This window comes from Orbicella faveolata, unplaced genomic scaffold, assembly GCF_042242905.1.
Source record: "Orbicella faveolata isolate gen_17 unplaced genomic scaffold, um_ofav_v1 contig_35, whole genome shotgun sequence".
NCBI classification, from domain to species: domain Eukaryota; kingdom Metazoa; phylum Cnidaria; class Anthozoa; order Scleractinia; family Merulinidae; genus Orbicella; species Orbicella faveolata.
The window spans coordinates 20,954,855-20,977,692 of NW_028301564.1; the positions used below are offsets into that span (position 1 = coordinate 20,954,855).

Genomic DNA, 22,838 nt, shown 5'->3' on the forward strand with positions numbered 1-22,838 from the left:
CTGTGTATTCTCTGTCTTCCCGTTGGATTGTTTTGCTGTAATAGATCTCGAGTCCTCTAGGAGTCTGACAAACTCCGTCGCTGCAAGCGTGTTTCCCTCTGGATGGTTGTAACAAGGATAACAACTTAAGCGGCCCAAAAAGCTGTTATCACATGGCAACAGGAAAATAAAGATTTTTCAATTTTCAATCTGTCTGAACTAGTTTTGCCTAGGGTTGCAGCTAACCCATGAGGCCATTTCTATTGGCTTTCCATCTTCTACCTACAAAGTGAACTGACAAGTCCAGAAGTGTAACTTGCTCAAGTGATAGATCAACCCCACAAACCCTGGCCACTTGACAGATTTTTTTGGATATCGAACTAAGACTGTCAGTTATGGAATAATGAATTTTTTATTATTTTGCAGCTGAGGGGAAAAGTCCCTTTTAGTAACTGGGGATTAAGCTGGCAGTTTTACTGAACTTTTGCACTTGGTACTCAAAGTACATTTAGATATAGCTAACTTCTACAGTAGAGTTTGTTGTCGAAGCGTAGTATCGCGCTTAAACATGTATCAGAAAACGGCTTAAACTATTTTGAGCAGTTAAATCCCTAACCATGCATTTCCAAGCCGATAATGCAAATAAATTGTGCCATATTAAGTCTGATTGTAACTTGTGGTTTCGTTATCTTAGGTTGATTTAGATCCTAACTCGGGGATCTTCATTACTCTGAACCCTGCGGGTAAAGGTTATGGGGGACGTCAAAAGCTCCCAGATAACCTGAAGCAACTGTTCCGTCCAGTGGCCATGTCCCGTCCTGACAACGAACTGATTGCTGAGGTCATCATGTTCTCTGAGGGGTTAAAAGAAGCCAAGAGCTTGGGCAGAAAGCTGGTAGCCATCTTTAACTTATCAAAGTAAGACTATTACACGGTAGCTTTCAGTATTCTCTATATTCAGTATAAGCATTTGATAACCACGATAATAAAGTTAAAATGGAACAAATCACAGCGCCAATCGCTTCGTTTATCAACCAATTAACAAATTGACGTCAATTTTTCATGCGTCTGTCCTGTTATTGATCATGGATTTTGTCGTTATGACGAAATTCATTGTTAATAACAGGACAGACGCATGAAAGACTGACGTCAATTTGTGTTTTTACGATAACAAATTGTCAAATTGTCTGATCTCGGTCCGGTCTTTGACGCGTCGCTTCAATTATAAATTAATGTGACTGTCCGCTTTTAGACAACGAAAATTAGCCAATGAGCGCGCGAGAATTTGTGCAGTTATCATAAAATTAAGAGAGGATGCTTAAGTACGGTAAGTTAACGTAAAGCATTCATTTATACACGATAAAGATATAACAGCAGCGCTGATGTGATCGTGTCTAAAAATTAAAAACTAGCTAAAAGACTATCTAAAAGGTGTCTACAAAGAAGAGAACTATTGATTACAGAAATAATGCGACAAAATACAAACTTATGAAACAATAAAAAAGATTTAAAAGCTAGCGAGTCTGTATTTAAAAACTGTAAAATTCACGTGGCATGTTCCTAATTGTTCTTCTAAAAGTGTCAAGTGAGTCAATATTTCTGACTTCATTGTCAAAGTTTTTCCAAAGTTTGGCTCCAATACAGGTAATGGACTTCTTTAGTGTCTTGGTCTTGGGACATGGAATATTAAAATAGAGTTTTTGCATGAGAATGTAACTCTTCTCATGTGATTGGCGTCATGGAACGAATTCGATCTGACTTGATACAGTGTGTTTCATGTTTTGACAGTAGCGTGTTAGCTAATGAAAGTTTCATGACTTTCGTCTTTTCAGGGAACTTTTGTCTCAGCAGCAGCATTATGACTGGGGTCTGCGTGCACTCAAGACAGTGTTGAGAAGCTGTGGAAACTTGTTACAAGCTCACAAACAAACCAACGGACAAGGTAAATGAAATGCAATCCTTCAACGCGTAAGCCTTGAAACTCTAATGGGAAAGATCAAGTTCTTAATTCCCTTCTAAATATCAAAATGGTGAAACCGACTGAATAGTCTGATAGAGGTTCAGTTTGAATCTCAAAGGTTTGCAAAAATGAGCCAAATCTCCTTACATACCAATAGTAAAACATGTTCAAAAACTTATTTCGTAGATAAACGTTGTCTTCTTCAGTAGCTGCATTGATTCTTATTTTAATTCAATTTGTTTTGTTTCAGTAAACGCTAAAGTGGAAGCTCGCCTAGTCGTTCAAGCTCTGCGTGTGAACACGCTGTCCAAACTGACCTTTGCAGACTCCAAGAGGTTTGACGCGCTCGTCCGAGACATATTCCCAGGTGTGGACTTCAAAGGTGTTGAGTATGCTGAATTGGCGGACGCTTTGAGAAGTTCTGCTCAGGAATCCAACCTTATGGTCATGGAGACTCAGGTAAGTATTACTCTATAGAGCCACTTCAAACAATTAGTTTACGAAAATTTGTTTATGAATAAATGGACACAAAGTAAATTCTTTATCAATAGTCTGACACAAGTTTTCCTAGTTTACTTTCTAATTTGATTTTCTAAGAAATCTATGGCACACCAAGACACTCCCAGATTGCTTAAAAGAACAGCCTGTGATGAATGGTTTATGGGTCAGTGTTTCAATAAAATGTTTCGATGTTTGTTTAACGTAGATGAAGATTCCAAGACCGTCTGACATGTACAAAGCTCCTTTGTACCATTATCGAGGGTGTGGCTTCAAAATTTTGTCTTATTTTAATCAGGTAAAGAAGGCCCTTGAGCTCTATGAACAGCTTCGTCAACGGATGGGCGTTGTGGTGATTGGTCCCTCGGGCTCAGGTAAAAGCACCATCTGGAAGTTGCTGCGGCTGGCCCTTGGTAAAGTGGGCCAGACAGTGAAACACTACACAATGAACCCAAAGGCTATGCCACGAACTCAGGTTAGTGTTTTATTACGGTGTCAGTTTTCTTCAAATGGCGTGAATCTTCTTTAAGCTCTAAACAAACGTTTAATTCGTGCCTTGATCCAAACAATTCGTGCTTTGGACTAATATGCAACATGTTTCCACCTCCGAAATGTTGCGCACGATTTTGCAGAAGTGGAATCGTCTTGTACTTCTAAAACATTGCGCTCTAGTTTTTATGTGAATCCAGTCTCTGCAACATAACGCGTAACAGTTATAAACCTTTGGTCTGCTGGATGTAGTTCACTTTTCTCATTAACGGAAGCCTTTCAGCAAAGGAAAATGTAGCCGTACAACTGCCTTTCTTTGCGGCGGTCGAATTTGTCTTTCTAAACATTAGGCTTTGGTGTGCGCATGAGTAATGTTGAGCGCAATATATATTTTGGTGCGAAAATTTAGGACACCCTCCTGTACCACCCCCAGGCGTATTTAGTCCCATCGTTGTTTTGCTCATCCCACCGCTTCACTTACGTTAGCTCTCATTTATTCATTAGCTACTGGGACAAATTGACATGGACACTCGTGAGTGGTCGGACGGAGTTTTAACGAACGCAGCTCGTCAAGTTGTTCGTGAACCAATCGATGTCCAATCGTGGATCGTCTGCGATGGCGACATTGATCCCGAGTGGATCGAGTCTCTCAACTCTGTCCTTGATGACAACAGACTGCTGACCATGCCCTCCGGTGAAAGGATACAGTTTGGTCCTAATGTTAACTTCCTGTTTGAGTCACACGACCTGAGCTGTGCCTCGCCTGCCACTATTTCACGCATGGGTATGATATTTCTTAGGTAAGGCAAAAGTAATTTGTTTCCTATATATATGGCTAACAGGGAGGCGCGGTGGCCTCGATTCAAGATCGAGCGGTTCGGGTTCGAGCCCTGGCGGGGACATTGTGTTGTGTTCTTGGGCAAGACACTTTACTCTCACAGTGCCTCTCTCCACCCAGGTGTATAAATGGGTACGGTGATTTTAATGCTGGGGGTAACCCTGCGATGGACTAACTTCCAATCTAGGGGGTGGGGGAGAGGGGTAGAAATACTCCTAGTCGCTTCATGCTACAGAATTGAAACCGGAGATAGGCACCGGCGTGATGAGCCACTTGGCTCGTGTGCAGACTTTACCTATAAATGACTAAGGGATATGACTTTAAATTATTACGACCTGCCGTAAAAACTTAAAAGAGCGATTAATTTTCATAAGTGAAAACCATTGTTTAACCGATCGAGAGAATGACAAATATGGTTTGGTGAATTACTCGACACAAAACGGGGAGCTTTTCAGTAACTTGTCTATATATTTTTCTTAAACAATACATAAACATAGTGGAAGCTCCATGTACGAGGTTCATTCTCTCGTGGTAATAAATTATGAAACACACTCGCTCGAAGACATAACGTAACGATTGCATTGAGAAACTTAAATGAGCCTCAGTAGATTTTGTTTTGTACATGTCCTCACGGCAGCCATATTGGGGTCCCAAAACAATGAAACGCCGGCCACGTTGGTGTCCCAAACCAATCCTATGGGAGTTGAACTCTTTTCTCATGCCGAACTTTCCCCTTATTTCTTCCGATAAATTTGCCTGGCTTGCTGGCAACGCTCTATAACTTTAACTATAGCGAGAACATCATATTACAAATCCGACAAATCATCCACTGAGGGCCATAACTCAGCTGACACATCTTGAGCAACCCCGTATTCTTTTGCTGGTTTTCTCATATTATAGGGAGAAGTACCTCCCTTTTCCATTTTCTTTGGTTGCTAGATTTCTACGCACGAACTTTGCATGGAATGATCTTCAAAGCTCAAAACCAAAATTTGATGACATGACATCTCAAACAGCAACTATTTGAGTTTGAAATAAACGACAAAATTTTTCCTTTCAGTGACGAAGACACGGACGTGAAAGCTCTTGTCAAATCCTGGCTTCAGAGCCAACCCGAGGAGGATCGACGCATGTTGGAGACATTTTTAGAGGATCACTTCTACAAGGCGCTGGACTGGGTACTAAAACAGAACGAGTTTGTCGTGGAGACGAGTCTAGTGGGCGTGGTCATGAATGGTCTGTCACACATGCATGGGGTCAAGGTCAAAGCCGAGTTCGCCTGCTGTTTGATCCGAGGACTGGGAGCTAACTTGTCTCCCACAGCCAAGACTGCGTTTGCAAAGGAGGTAACTTTGTGCTTAGGTTGAAGTCCGTTGATGGGGTGGGGCATTTCTTGGCACAACTCCTAAGGCATAATTCACGCAAATATGTTAGAGAATCCCCTCCCGTTTCCGGGCATAAACACCTGACTTTTTTCAAGAGATTAGAAAAGATTAAAGATTGGGAAAGAGGCAAATTGTCGCAAGCACAGAAGCACGGATTGATATAGATGAGTTGGATTTCTTTTGTCCGTGACTGATGTGTGTTGTTTGTTCAGTGAAAACCAGCTTACCCAACGCACAAAACACTCGTCCCTTTTACTAAGATTAAGCACCAAATGACTGCCTTCAATCCTCAACAACAAGCTCCTGTCAAATGTGCACGTTCTTTTTCTGTGTTCCAATTTAGGATACATTTTCCCGAGCCTGTTCCAGGCTCTCGGTCAGTGGGGACGATCGAAAAAGCGGCGGGCGACGAGCGGGGTCCTTTCTCTCCCGGCCGGATCCCGCTCGTTGCTGATCACGCTCGTCGCCCGCTCGCGTTTTTGATCGTCCCCACTGACCGAGAGCCTGGAACAGGCTACATTTTCCCCAGTGAAAGATTCATAGCTTCCTTGATCCATTACGCGTAGTGTTTCGAAACACTGCTTTAAAAATGAGATTTTGCCTGAAACATTACACTGACTGATAAAAGCTACCATGTTGTCATGTTATTCTCTAAGGTGTTTCACTGGACTCACGAGATGCCACCAGATCAGAAGAGGCTTTTGGATACCTACTATGACAGCGACAGAGGACGGCTGGCTTCATACCAACTGGAGGTGAGTCAGTCAATTAAGGAGCTGTTATCCTCAGGCATAAACAAGGGAGGGGTTGAAGAAATACCGCATTCTCCATAATTATTGTCTTTTATGCACGTAGCGATTTTTGGAAATGACCGAGAATAGTAATATAGACCTTCTTGAATGTCGTGTAGAAGACAACAAGTTGTTGCTGTTGTTGTTGTTTTTAAGGATTTTGCATCTTTTGACCATTGTTTTGTTACGCCAGGTACCAGACTCGCTCGGCGTACATGACCTGAACTTGTCCACAGGCCTCTTGCCCGTGATTCAGACCGCTGACATCAAGAGAGGCCTGGACATGTTTTCTCCTTGGCTTCATCCAGACCATAAAAAGCCTTTCCTGTTGGTCGGTCCAGAGGGGTGCGGCAAAGAGTAAGTCTTGCACATATTTTAGTTGTTAGATAAAGAACTGTTTGAAGCCGTATCATTGGTCAAGATTGATCATGCGATGCCTTTCTATTCAATTGTTATGACGCGATATACCTCAGTGAAAAATGTTTCAAAACGTGACATTTACAGGTATTTTCATAGTCATGAGGTTGCTATGTTGCACAGCCATGCCTACTAATAACTATATTAGGAATAGCTACTCAACCTTGTCTCTTATAATTATGATGGATCAGTGTGAAGAAACAAGAAACGTCTCCAGCAACTTAGCCGCTAACGAAATACGTTGAACAGATCATATTCGTACAAAGCGTGAAGGAGCTCAATTTTTTTTTTATCTCGGTACATTTCTAATTCAGGCTCCTGTTGAGGCACTGTTTTGAGCAGCTTCGCTCGACCCAGGTAGCTGTGGTACACTGTAGTGCCCAGACCTCTCCCATGCACGTTCTTCAGAAGCTCCAGCAGTCCTGTATGGTAATCAGTTCTAACACTGGCAGAGTGTACAGACCAAAGGACTGCGAGAGACTGGTACTGTATCTAAAGGACCTTAACCTGCCAAAACCGGACAAGTGGGGAACTAGTCAGCTCATAGCCTTTCTGCAACAGGTAGAGAACTGGTTTCGTTGACTTTCGTTTTCTTTCTAGTAGCTACAATAAAGCTGGAGCTAAGCAACTAGAAATGAGAGCGAACCCCTTGAACTTTTTGTGCCTCAGGACGAGTGTGTTATCTTAAAGTCTGAATCCCATTATATGAAAATGGTCTTGTTTACGAGTGTCCTTCGTTCCTGGCTATATTAACCAAATCAAACGTGGTGTTCAATGTTCTCTGAAGAAATAATGCATGCTCGAGTTCTAGAAAAACTGCTAGGGGGCGCACGATTGTGACATCAAAAGTGCATTAAGTTTAGAAAACAGGAACACCGTCTTCTGTTTGAGCGGGTATACGGCAACTATATTCTTAAATTGTATCTAACGTAAAAATCTCTTACCCTTAAAAGAGTATTTCAAAGGAAGTAAATGGACTCTCAACAGTTCCTCTGTTGGCTGGTTTATCCGCCATCTTGAATATGAAACTAAGCCGCTTGTTGCGAGGAGAGTAGGTCAAAGATGCAGATGACCGCCGACAATCCAAATTGTTGAAACAGATGTATTCTTCACGATTAAGAGACAAATGACTAATATTTTTACCAATTCCCACAGTTCTTAGTACTAGTACTGAACTACTCAACCCTAATGGTTTGTTCCACAGGTGCTGACGTACAAGGGATTCTACGACTCGAACCTGGAGTGGGTTGGTCTTGAAGGTGTACAGATAGTGGCTTCCATGACCGCTGGGACCGGCATGGGAAGACATCAGCTAACTACACGATTCACATCTATTGTTGGCGTTTGCTCCATTGGGTAAGCATTATTGATGCTGTTAAGTAGCTCTGTTTAACATGAAACACACGCTCATGTTTGTATGGCCTGATGAAAACAGAAGTAATAGTTTCGGGGAATTCTAAGTACTTTTTAAAGCGTCGATTGTTTTACTTTGACTGGAGCGATGCCAAAACCCGAAAAGAACATACAGTCATTTGAAAAGGGAAAACAGGCGGTCAAGTATACCATTCTGTGAAAACTCAAGGGTTTCTTTCTGCGCGGGGATTTGCTACAACTAGGGGTCAAGCTAAAGGGGTAATTTTGAGGGGAGAGAATGAAATGTTACTTTTCTGCCTCAAGTTTTTACACAAAGGAAGACCCTGCTCGTAACCTATCAAACTCCAATCCTTCTTTGGTCGATTTGAAAACAAAAGCTATTCATAAGGTGCTTTTGTCTTGTTGCTCTTGTAATCAGTGTTGTTTATTTTAGCTATGCTGATCGGGACCAACTACAGGCAATCTACAGTGCCTATCTACAGCCCGTGCTCAGCTCCTCTCTAAAGTCCCATCCAGTGTGGGGTGCGGTGAAAAATGTCCACACACTCGCCGGCTCAATGGTCTCTGTGTACGAGCAGGTTAGTGTCCAGTCTACTTGGTACACGTAAAGGAAAGTAGACATGTTATCGTTGCAGTCTTACTGTTGACTATGATTTAATTTCCGAAGTTTATCATTATTACGAGCTTGGTGTGTAGAATAACGTAATTACGCCAATCAAAGAGTAAAATTGACTTGATATCGTCAAATTCTTGCAAATTGTATATTACAAGATGTATGCAGACTGTAAAGGAGAATTTACCTTACATTGACGTTATCGTTTTTGTATTATTTTTTATTGGGGCGGAGAATGCTGAAAACGTATATAAAACGCTATAATCTTAATTTCGTGCCAGTTATCTTTCAAACCATAACCCTAAAGTAGCATCTTGAGTTTCTCGTGGAGTGAATGATGTGCTATTAAAAGAGGGCCAAAGTTATAACAGCTTAAAAGAGACTCATCACTGAAGCGTAAAATCCTAATAAACCTGTGTCGTGTAAAAAAGACTGAGTCACTATTTTTAATGGGATCGAATGGTCAGTTTCTTATTAAGCATTTAATAAAAAATATAAGGAGTAACGTAATTCGACGTTTCGATGTATCTAACATCATTATCAAGAATAAACATCGTTGAATGTCAAAGTTGTTAAAGTGCACCTAACCCCAAAATTTTTTTTTCGCTAAAACGAATCTAGACTTTATTTGAAGCGTTTGGGCGAAGAAATTTTTGAATTTGGTTGAATCCTCGATTTTCTATGCCCTTTCAAAGTCGCGCTTGAAGTGTTTCACGATCGCGTTTTAGGGAGTCTGGGGCGGCGGTACCTGATGACGTCTACCCAGGAACCAAACACAATGGCGCCTCAGTCAACTCTCTGTATTTGCTCGAGAAAATGGAACACAAAACTAATCGTTCCGATGTATTTTGGGACTAAAACGTCCAAGTTTTGTCTCAGAATCATTTCTTTTTCGTCACTGGAGTCAGAGTTAAGTTTCGATTCGGAAGACTCCGAAATAAACTTCGATCGAGCACGTTCGACAACTGTGAACTCACTGCTTAGAGCTTTGAGAGCAATTTACAATATTTCAAGCGACGAAAGGGAAGACTTCTTTGCGGACGAGCTGCTTGTATATTAGGAATGGAAAGCTAGATACGAAGTGGAGGAGCAGGCAAACGAAAAGCAGGAAAGAAAACTCAAGGACTGCTTTGGATGGTAATTTCGTCAACTAAACATAAGATTCCCACGCGTGTTTATAGCCCGTTTACATTTGTCCTTAGCGAGAATGTATTTTATCAAGGTGTGATTGTTCTGTTAAATCCAGCTTGTGTTTTACTTTCAGTTGAATGCTTCATGTTTATAAGAGCGACGTACGTGTCGCAGTTTTCGAGACTTGATGACCTCCAAAACATTGGCTTCGATCGATTGAAAATCGTATTGTTTGGACCTGTATTTTTGAAGCTGCGGGAAGCAAGGCGGAAGGAAACATTTCATACAATTACCGATTTCACATTGTCACACGTTTTGAGTCGTAACTCCAAATAATCAATGTAAATTGTTCTCAAACTTTGCAGCGAAATTCGTCGGATAAGCGAAAAGGATGTGTTCCCTAAGCGGTCCGCACATAATGTTACACGGTCATATTTTCGACGCTATTGCACAGAATCTTTGTCGCACTGCTGATTTCCAAACCTTCGAAAAACTCTGTGAGTCTAACAATTTTGTTATCATGTAATTCTAAAGGATTAATCTTCGACTTTGATCTAAATCGAAAGAGAAATAAGTGTTGGTTAGCGGCGTAGAGTTGCGATCTATTTACATATCAGTATAACGCTTCTTGATCATGATCGGATCACACAACTTTGTATGTTATAAATACTGCGGGATTGGAAGATATAGGTTGTAGGTAGTATTTCTACAAATTGCTGGTTAGCTTTAAGCAGAAAATTTATGAAAATAGCGTTCGGAAGTCCGCGGAACAAATTCCAGTGAGAGTTCTTCAATGGTTCTCACAGATTCAGTTCGCTTGTTTCGGTTCGACAAAATCAACCATCGTTTACGTCTTTGTTGCATCATTAGCCGATCATCGTCAGTTAATTGTACAGTATATCTTTCTTTAAATCTGGAATATTGCTGCAACAGCCGATAGCACCTCTGGAAGGCGTTTCTGCGCACTTTTCGAATGTGTATTGCACCATCCTGAAGGAAATGAGAGGACGTGAGATATCCAACCTTCCTGGGTAGACGTCACAAGACCCGCTAGACCCATTCTCCTCAAACTCGGTCGTGAAAAAAAATGGCGGTGATTTGGAGCTATTTTCGAGATTTCGTCGGGGCACAGAAAATCGAGGATTTAACGGAATCCAAAATTTTTTTCGCACAACTATTTCAAATAACAAGTAGATTCGTTTTAGCGAAAAAAATTTTTTGGGGTTAGGTGCACTTTAAAAGAGTCGAGTTATGAATATCGAGTCCGATTGCGCGTTCAATGATGATTTGAGATCTTGTATGAACAACAATTCATAAATAAGGCAGTTTAGTCTAATTGTTCAACTATTACGGACAATTTTCGGTCCTCAAAAAGTGCAGGAATAAACTAGAATGCCTTATTTACGAAATGTTGTTTATACAAGGTTTCAAACCATCATTGAACGTTCAATCGGACTCGATTCGCGCGAAGCTCTTCCATTAGTTATCACGCACACAGGAATGCCACCTAATGATATTCATAACTCAACTTTTTTAACAACTTTGACATTCATTGATTTTTATTCTTGGTAATGATGTTAGATACATCGAAAGGTCGAATTACGTTACTCCTTATATTTCTTACTATTTTTATTGTCATGATATCTTAAAGAGTAATGACTCATTAAATCTTATAGGTTCGCTCTAAGTTTACTGTTGACGATTACTCCCATTACCTGTTCACGCCGCGTGACCTGACGAACTGGATCCAAGGCCTCTTGCGGTATAATCTGGACTCGGGGTCTGGGGATAGTTCAACTCAGCACCTGCTGGAAATTTGGGCGTACGAGGCGCGTCGCTTGTTCAGGGATAGACTTGTTGGAAAACAGGGTCTGGACAAGTTTGACAGGTACACTTCCAGGAAAGTCTCTTATTTTTATTTTTAGTTATTTGCTTTTTTCTATAGGCTCCAATAAGTTCTTTCTTGTTTTATGGAACCCTTTTCAAGGCGCCAAATTTCCTGTTATTACCATTATAATGATTCTCTAGAAAAGCACTGGTTTGAATATGTAAAGAGAAAACAGTTAATTTTGGTGTCTATTGTCAATAGTATAAGGAAACTATTAAATAATTTGTATTACGTGTGAAGAATCATCATTAATTCCTTTTTGTTTTTGTTTTTGCTTTTCTTCTTGAAACCAAAGTTTACAAACCCTGCTGATGATGAAGTAAAATACGTTCACTCCTGTGTGCAACTTGGACACTGTATTTCACGTCTAGAAATGAGGAATTTTGTTCTTTAAAACTCTCTAATGTGTTTGAAATTTGTTCAGTATCCTAGCCTCCCAACTGCGTGCTGATTGGTCAGTCACTCTTGATCGCCTTGACAACAAGTGTTACGTCACGTGGGGCAGCAGTCTTACTGCATCCGTGGCCCCCGCGAGTGATGCTGGGAAGGATGGAGAAGGAGCGGCAGTAGTAGTGTCTGGAGGGTCACTGCCGCCACAGGGCAAGATGCTGGGCAAGCTGGATCAGAAGGACTTCAGACAAGTCATCAGTAAAGGAATGAAAACTTATGGTATGTTCTGGGAGTTTTCCCAGAAACGCTGTGTTGAAAAATTATCCCGATTTTTTTTTTTTTTTTTTTTTTTGAACTAAGAGAAAAAGTAGAAGTACGGCATTAAAGTTCTGGCCAATAGCTCCCATTTGAATGGTCACACACTTTCATTTCATCCACAGATTCTAAACTTATTTACAACCACCCTGGCCGGTTAAATTAAAGTTCCACACAAAAATACCGCTCTATAGCTTTCATTTGAATGGTCACACACTGTGCTTTCATTCACAGACCCGCCTGGCCTTGTGCAACAAACAATGTCACAAAGTATTACCCAATAAGTTTTTATTTTGGTAATCCTGTCTTTTGCAGCTCGTGAAAACCGCGAACTGGACATCCTTATCTTCAAAGAAGTCCTGGACAACATCGCACGTGTTGATCGCACGCTGACCAAACCCGGCGGCTCACTTCTTATGGCTGGTCGTAGTGGTGTTGGACGACGGACAGCGGTTGCTCTGGTTGCGCACATGCACAACATACAGTTGTTTACGCCCAAGGTGTCTCGAGGCTATGGCCTAAAGCAGTTTAGGACTGATCTTAAGTCGGTAAGCGAGAAAGATGTGATGCATCAATCGCTTTTGTCTTTGCGTGCAAAGCGGCACATTCAGCTAAACGACAGCTCGAAATAAACACTCTTGACTCTCAAAAATTTTGTGCGATGCGTAATGTGTTATAAGACCGGAGGTTTCACGCAAGGTGTTCCGCCGTTTTGCGCATAGAAATACTGCGCGTAGAAGAAATTTTTCGATGTATCAGACTTTTGAAACGATTCTGGACTGTACTTTTGCCCAGATTTAATCGTTCTTCAGCTGAGAAAAATTTATTTATCGTATAAATAAATGTTACTGTATAGAGCACATATCTACGTATTGTTGTAAGATAATGAAAATGTCTAAGCTACGTTATAAATGTGCAACTTTGTAATGTGCATGTGGACGTATTTGCAGGTAATGTATACTTAACTGTTAACACTATTACTGTTATTTGGCCCGCAAGGTCCTACAAGGCACGCATTTCTAAACTTGTAAACTTTTCTCCGCCTCTGGTTTACCCGTAGGTCATGCAGTTGTCTGGTATTGATGGAGAACAAATCGTTCTTTTACTTGAAGACCATCAAGTGGACCCGTCATTCCTGGAGCTGATCAACAGCCTGTTGAGCGCTGGAGAGGTGCCCGGTCTATACACCCCTGAGGAACTGGAACCCCTGTTGGGTCCCCTCAGGGACCTCGCCTCGCAAGATGGCTTCCGTGGCACGCTTGTCTCCTATTTTGCGTCCCGCGTGCTAAGGAACTTGCATATTGTGTTGATCATGGACTCGTCGTCCAAGAATTTCACTGCAAACTGTGAGTCAAATCCGGCGTTTTACAAGAACTGCTCGTTCCAGTGGATGCAGGGATGGAGTAAAGAGAGCATGGCACAGAGTGAGTACCCCCGGAGGGGGAAGGGGGAGACTCCCATGTGAAAAGGTCGGGAATTCTCGTCGGAAAGTTTGAATTGAACGACGAGCATCCCCGACCTTTTCACATGGGAGGTAGCTCCCCTCTCCTCCCCTCTCCGGGCGAATATACCATTTAATCTTCACTAACCGCCATCTCACTTTAGGTAACCTTCGACTCACGTTGTAATCTTCGCTAACAAAATATATTTGCCTTAGTACCAGGAATGCTTCTTGCTGATGAAGGTCTGCACAGCGGAGAAGGAACTAAAGGCAAAGATAGTAAATCTAGTGTTGAAGAACTGGTCAAGAACTTCCTTCAGATTCACGAGTCGTGCAGTGATAAGGATGCTGCACCAAGACGCTACATGACTTTCCTGAAGACTTACAAACGAGTGTATAACGAGAAGAAGGATGGAGTGGTTAAAAGACAACAGCATTTACAAGTAAGTCAATTCAGCCTTAATTCTTTGTCATTTTCGCCCTCCTCGGTGCTTTTGAGCGACATTCCTTATCGATATGTTACCGTTCATGAAAATTGGAGTAGAAAAAAAGTACGAAACATGAACTACATTGTACAGCAACAGTGTTTTTGACACAAAAGTTGCTTCACTACTGCGCAGTTAACGTCACACGAATAGCCAGCACTTACAATCTTAGTTACTTGTTGTAAACCTAGCTGTAAATTTAAACAGTTTTAGGTTAGACAAGCCACAATCTACAAACTTTGTCCTTTATCTGTAAAATGTCTTTGTCATGGCAGGCCATCATGTCAGTGATTTGATATCTAAGGATAACAGTTCCCGGTCGTTCAAAGGTTGGTAATGTGATCCACTGGATAAATCACACTTCCGGGTGGTTTTTTAAACACCTGTCTTTGCTGTGGATGTCTTTATCTACCCTTTGAACACAAAGAACCGGGACTGCAGTTCCCTCATTGGCCGCTGCTAAATTTGACGTTGTACTGATCTTTACTAACCTATCTTGCTCGAGCCGTACTGGGGAATATTTCCCCTCGGTCATTTTTTAAAGGACCTCGCTGCGCTCGCTCCGTACTGCCACGACCTCGAGCCAATATTTTCCACTAAGGCCCTCGCGCTCGGTTTGAGAGAGGTTAGTATCAAGCGGTTTAACTTGTTTACTCGTTCTTGATAGGCTGGTGTATCAAAGCTGACTGACGCCAAGGCGCTGGTGGACGATTTGAAACAGAAGGCAGGAGAACAGAGTCGACAGTTAGCTGAGAAACAAGAAGAGGCTGATGCAGCTCTCAGAGAAATCACCGCCAGCATGCAGGTAAATTGTGGCTTAGTTTAACCAGATTGACACTCCTTTGCACTCGAAGATTTCAGTTGTAATGTAAGTGGAGAACTACATGATTACCAGTAGATGACTAACAAAGTTGAAGAGTGCGATCAAAGTATGCTTCATTTTTAGATCGAGGGAGTTAGATGGTTTCTTTGATGGCTGAGGCATGAAGCACGGGCAATGAATAAGTTCTCTAAAGCCCGTTAATCCGACGACCAGCATACCATCATACCAATGTGGTCGTGTTAATTGGCTGCCTGCATTAAAGATTTTTTTTCTTCAGGGCATATGAAAGTGGCGCTTTTAATGAAGTGGTTCTCAGGGCATCAGAGCGAGTTTCTGCTCTATTTTCTCCTGTTTGTTCATAAACCTTATCCGTGTGCTGTTTTCCCTTCTTCACCAAGCGTGCCAGCGAGTCCAAAAGCGAAATGGAAACTCTGAAACAAAAACAGGGAGAGGAGTCGCTAAAGCTGGAGAAGAGAAAGAAGGCAATCGAGATTGAATTGTCTGAAATCGAGCCGCTTGTCCAGGAGGCAAAGGACGCTGTTGGTGACATTAAACCCGAGTCCCTCTCAGAAATCCGCGCTCTGCGCATGCCCCCGGATGTCATCCGGGACATCTTAGAGGCCGTGCTGAGGCTGATGGGAGTTTTCGATACATCCTGGGTTAGCATGAAAAGGTGAGGTCAGGTTTAACTGGGGAAGACGTCTATTGCAAGAACTGTTACGACATGGGGTCGGATAATCATGTGTCTGTTAGAAATCTGACTGTGTCATCGTGTGCCTGTGCTAGCCGGACGGATAAGGAAAAAAAAGATAAAGTAAAATAATAGTGAATTCATCTCTTGGCCGATATTGTTTATTTTCTGTAATTTCTTTCTGTCTTTTTCTTGCGTCTGTTCAATTGAAATGAGTAAATAAAACGTGATCTTTACTCTGGAATCTTTTGGCAGTTTCCTGGCTAAGCGAGGTGTCAAGGATGAAATCTGTTCATTTGATGCGCGCAAAATTACTCCTGACATAAGAGCGAGTGTGGATGAATTGCTGCAGAAAAACGCCAACTCCTTTGATCCCAAGGTATGTCCCTAGAACTTGAAAGGTTTGTTCTTTTACTTATTGACATAAGTTGCCTTTACGTGTAATGTTTGATCTGAGAATTCGTGGTACATCATTGTTCATCGAGAAAATTCCTATTCAGGATCGCTTCTTTCTTTACAATGTAGTAAATACGTTAAGACCATATTTGAACCTTAGTCATAGACGTTTGAAAGGAAAGCCGAATCCTGTACTTGTAGTGAGCAGCGTTTTGCAATGTGAGCGGCACATCGTGAAATATTCCACGAGTGACGAGTGATTTTTCAGTACACACCTACCTATACCTTTACCTCTCTATGCCATAAGACACATAAGACTTTCACAGGAGCCTTAATCGAATGTGTATGCCTAGAAAAAGGACCCGAGAGGGATATCCTCCTCTTGCCTCGTCCCTTTCGCGCCCATGGCGCCTTTTTTTTTTTGACGTTCGCGTTTGCAGGGTAAGTTACGCTCGTTAGACACTAATTAAGTAAAGTAAGTAAGTAACTTTATTTCAACTCGAGTTGATGAGGCTGATTAGGCCCCTAGTAATACAGTCATGCTAATATGCCGAGAAAAAATATACAAATATCAAAAAACAAAAAACAAAACATACATGATCAATTAATTAATGACTAACATCCTAACTATATCAATAAATAAACAATAAACAGTCCTAAACCTTAAAATTATTACAGTGAATCATAGAAAACTGTACATCACAAATTTAGCTCTCTTACGGAGAAAAACCTACCACATGCATTCTAGAAGTCAGTCTGGTCTGACAACTTTTTTTCTGCGTGGTTTTTCTTTAAAAAGTGGTCTGTCAGTGGTGTTCAAATCCAAGTAGAAGTTTCTAACGAAGGCGGAAAAAGATATTGGTCAAATTTCACGATTTCACATCTCCGATGCCCTTTTACAAGACATTAGGGAAATGAATTTTAAAACAAATAAACGTGCGCTGACTTCCAAGGTTCTCTTTGATGGACAGATGCCTGTATAGCCAAACAGGTAACCAGTTAGGTAACAATCAATCGCTAGTTTGGTTAATAGTCTGTAATTCTTGATCATTAGCTGGCCAAACGAGCAAGTGTGGCGGCCGCGCCATTGGCAGCCTGGGTTGTGGCTAACGTCAAGTTCTCTGTCGTCCTGGAAAAGATTGAACCGCTGGAAAACGAGCAGGCACAACTGGAGAAGTAAGTTCGATCCTAGCTAAAGGAGGAATGTCCATTCTAAATTTCAATGTAATCTTTCAATTTTGTAACTATTAAATAAGTTCACTAACAGTTTTTGATTGTTTGAGCAGGATCAGAAAACAATGAAAGCAATACAATGTCTCAGTGTTTCAATTCCAAGAGGTTGTAGTAAAGCGAGCCTTGAATTTTAATGAATAGCTTCAAAATTACGTACTTTTACTGCTCACCCAGTTTGGTGAGTCAAAGTCTCCTCAAACAAAGGCACCTATAGGACGATTTTATTCATGGTTATTATTTTGTTTTTTCTTTTCTTTAGAAACCTCGCGAAATCTCAACAAAGACTCGTGAAGCTGGGAAATGCCTTGGACAAGGTGGATAGAGAAGTGGCTGAAATGAGAAAGAGGTACGAAATTGCTTCTGTTATGTCCACAAACAATCCTAACTTCAGTATCAAGTGATGTAGTCTTTCTAGTAGCTCGACATACATGTACCAGCGTTTACCCTCGGCCGGTTTGGCGACTAGGCGTACTAATACTACCTTTGAATCATGATACTAGACCAAAACAGGTTATCTCTAGCATTAATGGGAAGCTTCCACTGTAGCAATAGAGAGAAGCACTGTGTACCTATGTCTTAATGTGAAGGATCAGACCAGGACTTCGACCATGAACCATCCCTCCATCAGATCTCTCATGTCCGTCAATCTCTGACTACTGGACCATTTCGTTCTAGTTTTCTGAGAATAAGTACAATTCGTTTCAACTTTGTGATTTTTGGCTCAACCAATATTTTCCCATTGCCCTGTTGTACTTGACCATCTTTTCTTATCTATGCCCTTGCTTTCCTTAATGCATGCATTGCTCCCATTCTGCGCTGCAGTTCAGAAGTTCTATCTCCGACATCATAGCAGAAACTAAAGGCGACTGCAATGCAGAAGTACTACAGCGCTAAAGTCTTGTTATTGTTGTTGATTAGATTTGAGCTGAGGACTCAGGAAGCCACACAGCTGAAGATGGAACTCGACAAAGCACAAGAAACGATTCAAGCGGCAGAGACACTTGTGTCTAAACTTGATGGAGAATTCAAGCGCTGGTCAGGGCAGGTACGATATGAATGCTGAAGACGGATTCAAGCACATTCTGAACTTAGCCTTAGACGTGCAGTTATATGTCATACTGTGTTTGCACGATTCTTCTTTAAACAAGTGGAGCCTGACAGTAATAATTTACTAAGGGAGAAAACCTAGGAGAGTGGTTAGAACACTTTAAGATCGAAACGACTTGGTGAAAGACCAGAAACACGGCACAGTAGACACAGATCTGGAAGGTAATCGTGAAACTCTGTAAGCAACAATAAACAAAGGGTTGGGAAAAATAGAAGAAACTAAAAAGGTAACGGTAAACATAGTTGAAGTCAGAGGTGTCAAGCATTCTAGGAGGTTGGAACGGAGTCTTAAACGTTTGGCCAGAATTTTCAATTAAACTGTACTAATCGTGAGTTAGCTTTAAAAATATTGAAAGTCCGAAATAAATTTATTGAAATATCTTCCCAAGTCTTATATGAAAGTAAGTATTTAAAATTCTGAAAGCAACTTATACAGTGTATCAACCAACTGCATTGCAAGCGAATTGTTAACTTCCTGCAGTCATGACACCTTCGGCGAAAAGCAAAAGATCTTAGAGATTTATTAAGTTATACTATAATATTTCTGTCCGGCAATTGTCGCCACAAAACCAAGTAATACCACGTTGACCTTGTTTACCACCCTTTGCTTTCCAGGTTCACGAGCTAACCGCTGAGCTTGAACAGCTTCCAAGGCGGGCTCAGCTGGCAGCTGGTTTCATCACTTACCTGAGCAGTGCCCCAGAGGACGTGAGAAAAGCCACCATGGCGAGGTGGTGCGAGGCGGCTGGACTCCAAGGATTTGACTTCAGAAGGTTCATGAGTACAGAGAGTGAACAACTGGGGTGGAAGGCGGAGGGTCTACCCTCTGATGACCTCTCCATGGAGAACGCGCTTGTGATATTGAAGGTTAGTTCATCTACTGCTTCATGCTCATAGGATGAAACTCTTGTTACGAGGAAAACACGAGTTTGATAGATCCCGTGTTTGCAGTTGATTTCCAGCTATATTAACAATACAGGAATTTAGGAACTAAGTCTTAAGGAGGTGTGCTTAAAATGTATGAATGTTGATTTTGCCCATTTGCTACTCTTGTCTTATTTATCAAACACGTAATACAGCATTGCTTTTGGACACTGCGTGAGTACTGAGGATTATCTCGTTTTCTGTTTCCTTAGTTTGTTTTGGTCTGGTCTGTTCTGTTCCGTCCTGTTTTGTCTCGTTTTCTTGCTTTGTTTCTTTTTTACTTTACTGTGAGTTCAATTAGAAGTCGACTGTGTGTGACTGTGAGTCACCAAATGTGGTAAAGACTAGCTGACAAAACTAACATCGCGATTGGATTTTTTTTTTTTTTTTGATGATGATGACGAGTTGATGAGTTGATGAGTTGACTGCGATATAATTTTAAGGTTCTTGTAATTGAAGTATTTTTTAACGGAAAAAAAATCCACTTGGCGAAGAATATAATGTGGACATCATTTTCTCGTCTCACCATCAGATCTTCTCAAGACCGAGTAGCAGTTGCTTTTTTCATCCGAATTACTAACAAATTACTCGTATTACTTATTAAAATATACAAATTAGCTTAATATATATACTTTTTAATTTTACCAGAGCACCATGAGGCCGTTCTTGGTGGACCCATCATCTCGAGCTACAGAGTGGCTGAAGATCCATCTGAAAGAGCAGAGACTGGAGGTGATCAATCAACAGGTACTGCCAGGGACTCTGTAATCGAGACACAAACTTTGCAGAGAACATTGCAATGCAAGAGAGTTGACTGTGTCCTTTCTCTTTAAAGTCAATGACCAGCTTGTCTGATCTTTTTAGATTAAGTGTTAATACCCTTCAATGCTTGTTGTTTTGCGTCGTCAAAGAAAGTCTGAATTTTTTCACGGACTATACGATAGGAGAACTGTGTTCCCAACACTTATGAAATGCGTGATTTTGAGTCAAATCCTTAACGTTCCTTCACAACTTTAGTTTTTAATATATAGAAGACCTGGTTTCGTTTGGTTTATTTGTTTTTTTGTTGTTTGTTTGTTTCGTTTTCTTTCTTTCTTTCTTTTTTTTTTTTTTAAGAGATTATTCCTCAGTTGAGACACGTACGTTCCTTCTACTGTATTTTTAGTTATGTCTTGTATTTAACGTAATTTTTTCTTGTCAGGACTCTAATTTCTCCACCGCTCTGGAGCTGGCTGTTCGGTTTGGCAAGACCCTTGTTATTCAGGAGATGGACGGTGTAGAGCCTGTCTTGTACCCAATCCTCCGCGGAGACTTCATCAGCCAAGGTAAGCATGTTCCTTTGGTCATCTCCTCTAGGGAGGGTGGGGTGAAGTGGGGCGTTCAACACTTTGCCTTTTCTACTTTTTGTGTAGTGACCGGATCAGTAAAAGAAGTAAGGGTGCTTTCTTGGAAGTGTTTGTCGCCTTTTAGTTTCCACTTGTCCTAATTTACCGCTTTATACATAAACCTAGATTGATTCACCCTTTTAGGCCCTCGATATGTGGTGCAAATTGGCGAAAAGGTCATCGATTACAACGAGGACTTCAAGTAAGTAAGACTGTCTATACATGAACCTCGGAGAAGGAACTGTTTTTTTGATTTCATGCAAACTATAGCTGAGAAAAGTGACACTGAACCATCTTTAAATCTGAGAGAACGTTCCTGAGAGAGCTGTTCCTGAGATAGTTGCCTAGCAACTTGTCAGACATCAGTCACCGGTCAGTTGCAAAGTCGAACTTCTAAAATCTGAACTAATCGTTTAAACTCGATTTGAATTCTCGAGGATGCACTTTTGTTATTTTCAAGCTTCACGTTATTAAGAATCTTCCCTGTTTCTTTGAATTTTAGATTGTTCATGACTACACGTAATCCCAACCCTGAGCTACCCCCAGACGGGTCTGCTATTATCTCTGAAGTGAACTTCACTACCACACGGGCTGGACTGACAGGACAGGTACAAGAAAATATCTTGATTGCATCCATAACTCAAAACTGTACGCTACGGCGTTTACCACTTGTTCATTTTGTTGTGAATTATTAATTCCATTTTTCATCATCTAAGCTGTTGGGAGTAACAATCCAACACGAAAAACCACAGCTAGAGGTACAGAAGACTGAACTGCTGCGAAAAGAGGAGGAGCTGAAAGTACAGTTAGCCGAGCTGGAAGAATCACTGCTAGAGGTAAGGACTAAACTTAAGTAATTCTACACTCTGTTTGTGTCTCCTTACTTTCATGGCCTGCGAGCAGGCTCTGATCGTTGGTGGCACAAGCAAAGCCGACGGCAAACGAAGCGACAGTCTGCGAGTGAAGCGAGCTGGTGAGAATGAGAGCTCACCAGCATGCTTCGCTCGCTGACTCATCTCTCACGACTTTGCTCATCGACTTTGCTCCTGCCACAACGTATGAGAGCCTGCTCGCAGACCACTGCTTTCACGAAGGCAGACAGACAGTGAGATTATGACAGTAAGCTATCTCACGGACGGCGCTTCCTTGCAAAATTGGCCAATTGCAGTATCCATCTTGATCTTTCTCAGTCATACCTACTTTTGTGACTCAAGGGTGGGAGCTTAGTGGAGAAGGGTGCTCTGATTGCCTTTTGAACATAAGCGTCTGAGTGTGATATAATACTGTAAAGAAAAACTACAGAAACTGTAACGATAAGGGCTGTGATAACCATAATATTCACTATTACGTTGAGATAAGAAAGCAGATTTCATAGTTCAATCGTCTAATCAGTCCATTGTATGTCAATGTTTGAATGGTGCTTTCGCTACGGGGGCGCTTATTGGAAAAACTCTCTGGGGAGCGTAGCGCGTATTAGGACGGGGCGCTTATTAGAATGACGGCGCTAAATCGAATCATTATACAGTAATCTCCCTAGCCTATTTTCGGTTTCAAATTACTTCTTCGATTCCTTTCTGCCTTACAAAATTAATATTTAGAGGGTTTCTTCAAATTGAAAGCGGCTTTGTCTTAATGTAGGACGAACATCTTGTCCTGCTTCGTACAACCTGAACCCTGGTTGCCGTGTTTCGACTCATAAATCTCACCGTTATCCGCCCCTGTTCGTATCCCTTTACATACATTGCATTTCCCTGTGAAAAGTCCCTTCCCAGAGACCTTTCACCATAACAGGTGAATCGAGTGAAACTGCTATGGTAGTTGTTGGCGTTAGATGCGAGGTAGAGAGCGATCATTTTGTCCTCGTATTAATGTATCTTCCCTTGATTTTTTCCAGACATTAGCCAGTGCAGAAGGTAACATCTTGGAAAACAAAGTGTTGTTAGAGTCATTGAACAAGACGAAGGCGAGCAGTATGACCATTGCTGAATCACTACAGGATGCACATAGAATACAGACCACTTTAGATCAGGTGAGAATCAATCTATGTCAAGTAATCTATGTTCAAAATAGATTAATTTTTTTGCCTTTGGAAGAACTTTTTAGCACAAAATTAAGGTCGTGTCGCTGGACTGCATTTGTTTTGAGACTTCTCATTGTTTTACCATCTCGCTTTTTCGCTATTCACTTCTTCTTCGTCACAGCTTCACGGCTTACCGCCTAGTTGCCAATACTAGATGGTGCTTCGTGTTCTCTAACAAAATTATACGCGCTTATGGTCTAGAAAA

At 41.4% G+C, this 22,838-nt stretch overlaps 1 protein-coding gene across 1 annotated transcript in view; it reads left to right on the forward strand.

Moving 5' to 3' along the window:
* Positions 1 to 22,838, forward strand: part of LOC110064063 (cytoplasmic dynein 2 heavy chain 1-like) — a 57,542-nt gene that overhangs the window by 21,406 nt on the left and 13,298 nt on the right. Inside the window, exons 26-54 of the mRNA XM_089273201.1 lie at positions 674 to 897; positions 1,812 to 1,921; positions 2,190 to 2,398; positions 2,736 to 2,912; positions 3,431 to 3,726; positions 4,825 to 5,110; positions 5,806 to 5,904; positions 6,134 to 6,297; positions 6,672 to 6,918; positions 7,562 to 7,713; positions 8,165 to 8,309; positions 11,152 to 11,363; positions 11,788 to 12,032; positions 12,384 to 12,616; positions 13,129 to 13,492; positions 13,726 to 13,952; positions 14,662 to 14,799; positions 15,216 to 15,490; positions 15,764 to 15,887; positions 16,959 to 17,080; positions 17,397 to 17,483; positions 18,056 to 18,182; positions 18,860 to 19,111; positions 19,817 to 19,915; positions 20,370 to 20,493; positions 20,698 to 20,755; positions 21,056 to 21,161; positions 21,270 to 21,389; positions 22,448 to 22,582. Coding sequence (XP_089129327.1) covers positions 674 to 897; positions 1,812 to 1,921; positions 2,190 to 2,398; positions 2,736 to 2,912; positions 3,431 to 3,726; positions 4,825 to 5,110; positions 5,806 to 5,904; positions 6,134 to 6,297; positions 6,672 to 6,918; positions 7,562 to 7,713; positions 8,165 to 8,309; positions 11,152 to 11,363; positions 11,788 to 12,032; positions 12,384 to 12,616; positions 13,129 to 13,492; positions 13,726 to 13,952; positions 14,662 to 14,799; positions 15,216 to 15,490; positions 15,764 to 15,887; positions 16,959 to 17,080; positions 17,397 to 17,483; positions 18,056 to 18,182; positions 18,860 to 19,111; positions 19,817 to 19,915; positions 20,370 to 20,493; positions 20,698 to 20,755; positions 21,056 to 21,161; positions 21,270 to 21,389; positions 22,448 to 22,582 — 5,157 coding nt within the window. The remainder of the gene's footprint in view (positions 1 to 673; positions 898 to 1,811; positions 1,922 to 2,189; positions 2,399 to 2,735; positions 2,913 to 3,430; positions 3,727 to 4,824; positions 5,111 to 5,805; positions 5,905 to 6,133; positions 6,298 to 6,671; positions 6,919 to 7,561; positions 7,714 to 8,164; positions 8,310 to 11,151; positions 11,364 to 11,787; positions 12,033 to 12,383; positions 12,617 to 13,128; positions 13,493 to 13,725; positions 13,953 to 14,661; positions 14,800 to 15,215; positions 15,491 to 15,763; positions 15,888 to 16,958; positions 17,081 to 17,396; positions 17,484 to 18,055; positions 18,183 to 18,859; positions 19,112 to 19,816; positions 19,916 to 20,369; positions 20,494 to 20,697; positions 20,756 to 21,055; positions 21,162 to 21,269; positions 21,390 to 22,447; positions 22,583 to 22,838) is intronic.